The sequence below is a fragment of the Ascaphus truei genome, chromosome 7 (assembly GCF_040206685.1).
Source record: "Ascaphus truei isolate aAscTru1 chromosome 7, aAscTru1.hap1, whole genome shotgun sequence".
NCBI lineage: Eukaryota > Metazoa > Chordata > Amphibia > Anura > Ascaphidae > Ascaphus > Ascaphus truei.
The window spans coordinates 96,828,454-96,838,562 of NC_134489.1; the positions used below are offsets into that span (position 1 = coordinate 96,828,454).

At 44.8% G+C, this 10,109-nt stretch overlaps 1 protein-coding gene across 2 annotated transcripts in view; it reads left to right on the plus strand.

The window, feature by feature from the left end:
- Positions 1 to 10,109, plus strand: part of ZRANB3 (zinc finger RANBP2-type containing 3) — an 88,534-nt gene that overhangs the window by 65,647 nt on the left and 12,778 nt on the right. For both annotated transcript variants that reach the window (XM_075609523.1, XM_075609524.1), the window contains 5 exons: positions 1,105 to 1,326; positions 2,126 to 2,217; positions 2,730 to 2,831; positions 6,377 to 6,519; positions 8,663 to 8,806. In XM_075609523.1, the coding sequence (XP_075465638.1) occupies positions 1,105 to 1,326; positions 2,126 to 2,217; positions 2,730 to 2,831; positions 6,377 to 6,519; positions 8,663 to 8,806 (703 nt within the window). The remainder of the gene's footprint in view (positions 1 to 1,104; positions 1,327 to 2,125; positions 2,218 to 2,729; positions 2,832 to 6,376; positions 6,520 to 8,662; positions 8,807 to 10,109) is intronic.

Sequence of the window (10,109 nt, forward strand, 5' to 3'; positions counted from 1 at the left end):
ACTGTGATAAGCGCGTGTATTTTGGGAACCCGATGATCCTGCAGTAAAAACATTTAAACAAAGCAAAATGCTGTTTTTTGTGTTTAGTTGACATAAAACTGCATTTTCCCCCAAATATATATATATTTATATATATAAAAAAAGAGAAGAAAAAAAGCGCCGATTCCTAGTGCATTACTGTGCAATAAAATATTTAATTTCCCAAAAAGGCTCATAAAATGAACTCACAAACATAGATAGGTAAAAAGCATGTTATGAGATAATACTCATGCTCCAAAGGATCAGCAACCGCCGCTTCACTGCTAGACTGCTCCGTGGCTTCACCGTGTCCAAACTTGTACTCGTGGTTCACCGTCAAACAGGAACTCACGAAGTCGGACTCACCGCAACTCCTCTCCCCGGTCACACACCAACAGATGAACTTTGGTTCCCTCCGGGGACGATAGATGTGACGGGACTGCAAATGACGTCACCCGATCGGTTTTGAAGGACAAACGGGCTAGGATTTACCAACAGATCTGCCAGCAGCGTTGGAGGGTCAACTGCACAACTGTGCCTACGCGTTTCATCAGATTAACTGAAGAAGTCACCCCCTTGAGAAAGGTCCTATTCCAGGACCGAAACGTCGGATTGGGTGACTTATCTTTTTTATTCAGATGCCCAATACAGTTTTTCATGATTACTGAACCGAGTGCAGTCTTTCTTTACCGGACGAGAGAATGGTAATGTTGTTTTTTTTATTATATATATATATATATATATATATATATATATATATATATATATATATATATTTTCATCCATGGAACCCAGACATCCGGGAGCCCTCTAGTTCCCCAAATATTTTGTAGCCTTTGTGTTAGTTTACAAAAAACCCACACACATCACCACGGTATCACCAATACAAAGCAGTAACAAAATGTCCCGCTGACGATTTCTGTTAGCCGCTGGGCCGAATCCTATCCCGTGTCCGGGCGTCATATATTCTAGCCCGAGGCGGGTGCACCGGGAAAGGGGGGGACCCATCTGGTTGAGAAAAAGTCATTCTGCTTTAATGTTTTTTTTTTTTTGCCGACGTCCGTTTTCTTTCTTTTACGGCTCAAGATTCGGAGAACAAGAAGCAAGCGTCCGGCGTGGACTGCAGTCCAGAGGAGAAAGAAAATCAAAGGCGGAGCGCTGTGGATAATGAGCGCGGCACGAAGGACGAGGCGGCCCATCAGGAACCAGCCGTGTCTGCTGCAACCCAGCTGCAGAGGGATCATTTAAACATTGAAAGCAGCAACTCAGAGGCTCGCCGTGGAGAGAACTCAGCAGCGACCCAACCAGGTAATGTGGCATGTACACTTTCTGCATGGCCAGCGTGACTAAATATTTAATTGATAGAACAGCATATGGGGTTTTTTTTTTTAATGTGGCTACAGAATAATGTTCTTCTGTTTTAATTAACCTTTTTAGAACTTGTTTTGGTCACCACGCGCTGCCAGTGTTGTATTTCCAGCAGGTAATTGCTTGCCGGCTGGCACTTGGCACCAGTCATACCTAAACAGGTTCAGCTAACCAGTCTCAAGGTAGGCGCAGGAATATACTAGGACCTATTATCCGCTCTTAAAACAGAAATCCCGGCCATCTCCTGTTGTTCTAACTCTTTATATAGTACACTTATTGGCAGCCACGGTGGCTTTGCTGGAACGTTCCAGTGTCTACGGCAGTGATGTCTCTTTAGAAGGACAACAATGAATACCATTTGTCTATATTGCCCTTTGCGTGCCGGAGGGAGCGCAGCATCAGAGTGCCGTGACCCCACCGGTAAAACGCAATTATGCGATCACCAGATTGCGATGTCACCGCGGTGACGCCAATGTTAGATGTGGGACGTCTTTTCAGATTGGGGGTGCATTACACCTGGGCAGCGTTGATTTGTCTTTCTGTCTCTCTCTGTTTCTCTGTCTCTGTTTTTCTGTCTCTCGCAAATAATCCAACTTGTGTTACTTGGAAAGATGGTAAAGCTTTTTGGCCGATGTAAGGGAGACAAACATGGAAGGCAAGTAACATTGGCAGCCTGTACTATGTGCAATGTACTGTATCTGTCCTAACTTACTATCCTATGTGTTATCTTCCTCTGCAGATCATTCGGAAAACTCTGTTTGTTTCCCAGCATATGATGGATTAATGTTCTGTGCCAGCAGGCATACTGATAGAATCTATTTATATAGCAAGGTGTGTGTATACAGCCCGTAAGCAGAAAAGGTACCAAACAAGCCTGCATATAAAGAAGAGATTGTTGGGTAGAGATGATACTGTTATTGTCTGCGTTCAGTAGTAAAAAGCTTCCTGAACTTGGAGACTGTAGACCCAAAGTCATCTGTGCAGCCGTCCCAGTAATTAAAGCTTTTTTAGACACTAAATGTCAACTGATTGTGCAAAGTGTGTACCCACAAAGTGCGGTATTACTGATGGGCAAGGGAGTGCAGAAATACAGATGGGTGGTGTTAACGTTCAATACACAGTGACTTTGTTATGCAGCTCATTTGCAAAATTTACTATATTTTCAGTTTACATCCAGACCTAATTTGCAACGTAGACATACTTTGAGCTGCCTTATAGAAATTGGTCTGTAAGAGACTCCTGAAAGGAGGAGTTAAACATTTCCATGTACTCACGTCTTCGCTATAAACAAATCATGCCTTGATAATGATTCTTTGCTTAGTCAGCTTGCATTTTCCCTGCAGGATGAAGAACCATTGAACTGTAATTTCATTCCTTTGGACATAAGTTTGGAAAACTGGGAAGATTTACCTGAAATATTTCAACAGAAACCAAACCGATCTTTGGTAAGAAACTCCATTAAATGTGTATTAACTTATTTATGCTAAAATAAAATGATAATCTATTTATACAAAATAATTTCTAATAGTAGCAATTGAATCACTGTAGCACTTTTAAGTAAACCATTAAGTCACTCTGGGGGGGGGGAGGGAGACAATGCATTTTTCCCCACATTTTGTAAATGGTTCTAAATCTCTGTGCTAATACAGTAAGTTGTGTTTTTGAACAGGAGACAGTTTGTATTTTACGGTCTTTTCTCTACTGTTTTGTGCCACACTGCACTGTAGATTGGGGAAATCGGCTTAGCACGCCAGCGACAATGCTCTGTATTACAACATTTATGACGTCATTCCAATATGGCGTTCAAAGTTGTAGTAGTCAAACATCAAGTTTCAAAAGCTCTGTACAGGGTAACGTCTATCTATGACGAATTCTCAAGTTGATCTTTTATAAGGTCCCACAACCTGTGAGAAATCTACTCTTGGGTCATCCCAGAAATGTCTTGGGCCAGTGCCTGGTTTGTTTTGTTGCCCGGTGTATGCAGGACTAGTTGAGATTTGTGTTGATTATACATGGAAGCTTACACCAGTGTTTTTCAACAAGTGTTTCTAGGAACCCTTGGGTTCCCCTGGCATCCCTAAAGGGTTCCCTGTAATTTTCAGGTAATTTTGAAATTCTACCAAATACAGAAGAATTTACAATGTATCTGATCTCAGACGCACTAATAGAGAGGGTTGGGGTTCCTTACAATGTATCTGATCTCAGACGCACTAATAGAGAGGGTTGGGGTTCCTTACAATAAATCTGATCTCAGACACACTATTAGAGAGGGTTGGGGTTCCTTACAATGCATCTGATCTCAGACGCGCTATTAGAGAGGGTTGTGGTTCCTTACAATGCATCTGATCTCAGGCGCGCTATTAGAGAGGGTTGGGGTTCCTTACAATACTGTACATCTGATCTCAGACGCGCTATTAGAGAGGGTTGTGGTTTCCTCAGAATTTCACATAGGGTTCCTTAACCAAAAAAAAAGGTTGAAAACCACGGGTTTATACGATTGCAGTGAAGCAACTGAAAAACATTGCACAGCTTACCAATGAAAAGAGAACCACTTAAACCATCTCTGCTGTCATTCTACAGACTTGATGCACTGTGCTGTGCATTCCACTTTCCTTGTGCTGTATGTAATGTGTAGGCATAAAAAGCTCACAGAGTTGCAGTAAGACTCCGCATTTGTGTACATCTTTGCCACAAGTATATGCATGTAAAGGGGTTGTTTCTGCAATGGTTTTGAGCGTTACAGGATAAGAAGATTACCCGTGAAAGAGGATTTAGTGGACATGCTAACGCTTGGGAGCTACTTTTTTAATGGCAGCTATTAAGTACAGCAGCTTTATAAGAGAACAAAATATAAGTTGTTAAGAACTGCCGAAGTAATTGTTCAGGATGTGTTTGTATAAATGAATACACCTTTAATGATTCTAAATGTAGAACAAAGTGTTATATAGCTTCCGCAAATTCAGACAAGTCGTGTAAACGTCTGCTGCTCAAAATAGATGTGAGAGCTGCTCCTTTATCACATTCTAACACCTCCTTATTTCCGTGGATGCAAACGCCAAGCAAGCAATTTCTCATTTGCAGGATTAGCAACTGTGACAATTGTACATGTCAACATTTAGTGCCTTGCGTCTTAACCCTCTCCCTGCCAGATGGGGCGTGCAACACGTTGCTTTGACATTTTTACGAGCAGCGGTCGCCGTATTCTCCTGCAAAAATATATAACGTAAAACATCGTCTTTATAATGGTAATTATACATGTATTGCTTAACCAAAATATATAAAGTAAAACATTGTCTTTATATTGGTAATTATACTTGTATTTCTTAACCTACAGTATGTTTTTAGATCAAAGTATTCACTTTGAGATGCCCATGGAAACTCCTCTTGAAGTAGCGTAGAAATGTAGTTATTGATCGCAGATAAGTCAGTAGACTCGCCAAATTGGCCCATTTTCCTAACATGCTCCAAGCGCATATACTCCAACACAGAGATAGCCAACTCCAGCCCTCAAGGGCTACCAACAGGTCCGGTTTTCAGGATATTCCTGCTTCAACAGTCAAAGACTGAGCCACCTGTGCTGAAGCAAGGATATCCTGAAAACCTGACCTGTTGGTAGCCCTTGAGGACAGGCGTTGGCCACCCCTACTCTATCATATCCAAGACTTTATTGTGCATTTCTATCACAATATACTTCCATTATGTGTCCCCAGTGCTCCTATTAATTTGTGACCGTCACTGTCCCCAAACAATTCTACCGAAGACCTCCTCAAATTCTGTAAGGCCGCATCTAACATAACCGCTAGGCAGAAACGCGTGGCGTGCGCTGTTTTCTGGTGGAATTCAAGTTGTATTTCCCTTTTTTATGAGCTTGGCCCCATCACCGACACAAAATTAAAGATCCAAAACTGTTAACTTTGAGAACCGTGTTAAATCCCTTTAAAAAGTACCACCCCTTTCCCCGTACTATTTAATGGCTGCCTGGGGTCTCGATGCCTGAGCATTGGTCATACCCAGGATTATTCACCCTGGGGATGGGAAGAAGGGACCGCTGTCACAGAGCTTAAAGGGTGGCACCCGTGGGATGTGCTGCTCAAATGCAGCTCTTAAAAAGGAAGCTTCTCATCCCTTCCCTCCCGCAGGACCTGGTCCCTTTGAATGTGAGGGGTTAATAAAAACCGTTTCTATGACATTTTCTAAGCTCGCAGGTCAGGGATAATTGGCAAACTAATTCTCTTGTTATTTAGCTGTCAAGGGCTGGAGGAGCGGCTCGGTGATTAAAGCCACTGACCGATAACCAGTGGTTCAAATCCCGGAGTCCGCTCCTTGTGACCTTGGGCAAGTCACTTTATTCCCCTGTGCCTCAGGCACCAAAAACATAGATTGCAAGCTCCACGGGGCAGGGACTGTGTGTGTAACATTCCTATGTGCTGTGTACCGCACGCTACACTGTTATTGTGAAGCTCTTTGTGTCATTGGGAGAAAAGCGCTACATGGAATAAGCTATTACAGGCATACCCCGCATTAACGTACGCAATGGGACCGGAGCATGTATGTAAAGCGAAAATGTACTTAAAGTGAAGCACTACCTTTTTCCCACTTATCGATGCATGTACTGTACTGCAATAGTCATATACGTGCATAACTAATGTAAATAACACATGTGTAACAGGCTCTATAGTCTCCCCGCTTGCGCACAGCTTCGGTACAGGTAGGGAGCCGGTATTGCTGTTCAGGACTTGCTGACAGGCGCATGCGTGAGCTGCCATTTGCCTATTGAGCGATTTGTCCTTACTCGCGAGTGTACTTAAGGTGAGTGTCCTTAAACCGGGGTATGCCTGTATTAAGGATTACTGCCGACTGGCTTCTGATTCCCTGTCATGTGTGAACATTTAATTCTATAACACTGACGTTCCAACTCCTTGAGAGCGTCCCACGTTTGAGTCCGTTGTGCTAATTCCCTGTGCTTTTCCCTGGACGTGCCCCGCACTAGATTTTGAGGTTTGTGAGAGAATGGAACAGTCTGACCGCCATGAAGCAGAAGATAATCCGCAAAAGTGGAGCGATATTTAGCAGTCCCGTGCTGTGCCTGCGAGAGCTCTCGAAGCAGCAGGCCAAGCAAAGCAGCACAAAGAGGTACGGCCTTGGCGTTTCCTTTCACCTGGCCTGCATATTTATGTTAAGGGAAAGGGGGGTCTGGGGAAGTATATGTGCTGAGCCCCTCAAGTCAACCGAAAGCCACAGTGCTCTTTACTGGGACAGATTGCCTGGCTCTTGGTGACGGTTTTGTTTTTCCCTGGGAGGTGCACACTCCCAGTTAGATGCATACCTTCGTTTAACATGGGCAGGCTGCAGGGGGTCTCCGGAGCTGAACCAGGGTAATTTCAGCTCCAGAGACCCCCTTGCTTCTCACCCACGGAATCGGACTTTTGGTGGCGACCAAGTCGCCACCGAGGGAACTGTCGCCGCCACCGGACACTCGACCGCCGGCTGTTTCACCAATTAGGTAGGTTACCTTAAGGCGTTTTGGCGGATAAGGCAGCGGGTTATGGATAGGGGTTTAGGGTAAGGGATTAGGTTTTTAGGGTAGGAAATTAGGGTTAGGTTTTTAGGGTAGGGAGTTGGGATAAGGGGTAAAAGTTTTGGGGTAGCGTTAGTATTAGGGATTACGATTAAGGGTTTTTAGGGTAAGGTTAGGGGCTTACGTGCTGGGAAAATGGCCAGCGGCGAGGTGTCCCTGCAGTGAGGTGAGTGGCGGCTATATGCCGGCGGTGAAGTGGTCGCCGCAAAACGGCCACAATAAAATGTTCTTACACTGTCCCACCCATGTGAGAAAATAAAATAGATGGGGTAAAAACACATTTCGGTACCTGCTCCTTCCAAATGTATAGCAACAAACCTCACCCAGTCTGGTAAACCCCTTCACGGTTTCCCATGTATGTATACCCATGTAGCGGGTTTGTGTCTCGCTGTGTCTCATGCAGATATTCTTCTTGTGCTCGGAAAATTCTAGGCACAGTGCTGTGCACACTGAAGTCCTACATAATGAGATCTATTATTATAAAACAGCACGAGAAAAACTGGCGTATCCATCCTTTATGACAGGCCTGCCCAACTCCAGTCCTCGAGGGCCGCAAACAGGCCAGGTTTTCAGGATATCGCTACTTCAGCACAGCTGGCTCAATTCATGGCTCAGTCATACTGAGCCACTAATTGAGCCAGCTGTGCTTAAGTAGGGATATCCTGAAAACCTGGCCTGTTTGCGGCCCTCGAGGACTGGAGTTGTGCAGGCCTGCTTTGTGACAATGAAACACGAACGTGCCCATGACAGCCGGTCACCATGTGAAAACGCTGCTGGGCATGGGAAATGAATGGAAGAAGAAAATCTATGCAATGAGATCTGATCACGTAGGCCTCCCCTGATCGATGTGTGGCAGCATTAGGACATTGGTTTGGGAGAGGTACAATTCTTGGGTAGGGTTGCAGCGCCGGCCTGAAACTTGGGAAAGCAACATGTAGACTCTTTAAATGATCAAATTATAACAGAGATGCGGTCATGTTCTAAAATTATCTTCCATTTCTGGTGCCTGGTTTGACACTCAAAATGGCACTTTTCTGAGAAAACAATGATTTGGTTAAATGCATTTCTAGGAGCTAAAAAAATACCACGTGTGAGCGCATTCACATGTCTCAGACAGGTCTGCAACCCTGCTCTTCCCCATTAATCTCCCAGCATACAGTGCTTCCACTGCAGCCAGGGATTCTGGGAAATGGCATGCAAATGAACACACATTGTCACCTTTTGCTTCAAATTTTAACATGGACCCTTATAAACTTCTGCCTGCCGTATTGCACAGCTTTTCAGCACAGCCAGGGTTAAAGAAGTGCAGAGCTAGTAAACCTACTCACAGACAGCCGTTTCAACCCTTTTGGGTCTCATCAGTGTGAGGCTGGTTACGGGAGCTACAACAAATCTTTTAACTCACTCAGTTAAAATCAGTACTTCAGTATTAGGTGATACCTTTTTTTATTTGGACTAAATTGATTATTACAAGGCAAGCTTTGGAGAGTTCTGCTCTCTACCTCAGGTCCGGTAATTACAGCTATTTCTACTTCACAATTACAATCCAAATTCCTAAGCATCACCCGAAATAGAGGCTCATTACTGCAGTGTTCAAGAAGTGCTGTAACATGATCTCACACGGGTAGCAGCGTTACTCCATGTTATTCCGTGTCTAGAATAGATGTGTGTCATTGTTTGATCCCATTTGCTCTTTAGATACCTGACAAAAGAAGATGTAGCGGTGGCCTCATTAAGCAAAGTTCGCAGCACCGGGGGCAGTGTTCGGGTTGTCAGCAGGGAATCGACATTGTCCATCAAAGAAAAGGTGTCTTTGGATCCCGCTGCAGGGCCCGCAGTGCAGTAAGTGCTCCGCTCTGTGACAGTAGCAGCGTTATATTTGGCACATGTGGTTTTTGTTATGTAGATTTTGTGTAGCTTGTGATACCGTCTAAAGAACAGACGCACAAAAAAAAATGTGTAGTTGAAATGATACAGACCTCACAGGTCTCTTGTTCACGTACAGGCAGTCCTCGTTTTACAACGAATGGCTTATCCAACGCTATGCGATGCATACCTATGTTCATTTTTACAACGCCAAAACGGCTTATCCAACGCTCTTACGACGCTTTGCAAAGTTATTTATGTGTATATAATATATATATTATACTAAATAATATATTATATTTTTATATTATATATTATGCTATATTATTTATAATACAGTATATGCACTATATAATTTATGCGTATGCTGCATATCTTATTGTCTGCGTAAAATATTTTGTGTATTTTAGCATTAAAAATGCCTTCAGGAACGGAACCTTTCATTTAAACAGTGTTCCTATGGGAAAACGGGTTTCGCTTTACAACGTTTCGCTATCCAACGCCTTTTTGAGTAACGCATTGTGTCGGATAACCGAGGACTGCCTGTATACTGAATGTAGTGTTTCGGTGCCCACTTACCTACTCCGTTTATTGGGGCCACAATCACTCATGGTCAATATTAAGCTATTTTTGATATTGGTTTCATCTTATACTATATTAGTGAAAGCACTGTATGTTTGCCTGCCTGCATGCATGCCTGCCTGCCTGCCTGGATGTCCGGTGTCCCTAGGGGAAATCTCATTGGTCCCTTGGGCCGCCCCCGCACACCTCTCATTGGCCTGAGGCGGAGTGACGGGCCAAAGGACACACAGACACACACACACACAGGGACACACACAGGGACACACACACACAGGGACACACATACACAGGGACACACACATACACAGGAACACACACATACACAGGGACACACACACACACAGGGACACAAACACACACACACACACGGACACACACACAGGGACACACACACATACACACAGTAGGGGGGGGGTGTACATTAGCAGCATGTATAACCCGGGGGGTGGGGCTCACATACCCACCGGTCCCGGAGCCTCCGCCTCTTCCTCCCCGAACATCAGCCTCCACACCCGCGCGCACCTCCTCCTCTCCCCGTGTCCCGCGCTTTCAGCCCCCCCCCCCCTTCCCCCGGCGCCGCTACAGTCAGCGGGGGGGAACGAGCGCCCGGGACACAGCGGGGGAACGAGCGCCCGGGACACAGCGGGGGAGCGGCCACAACAAGCTGCCTCCCGCCTCAGATCCACGTGGGAGCTTC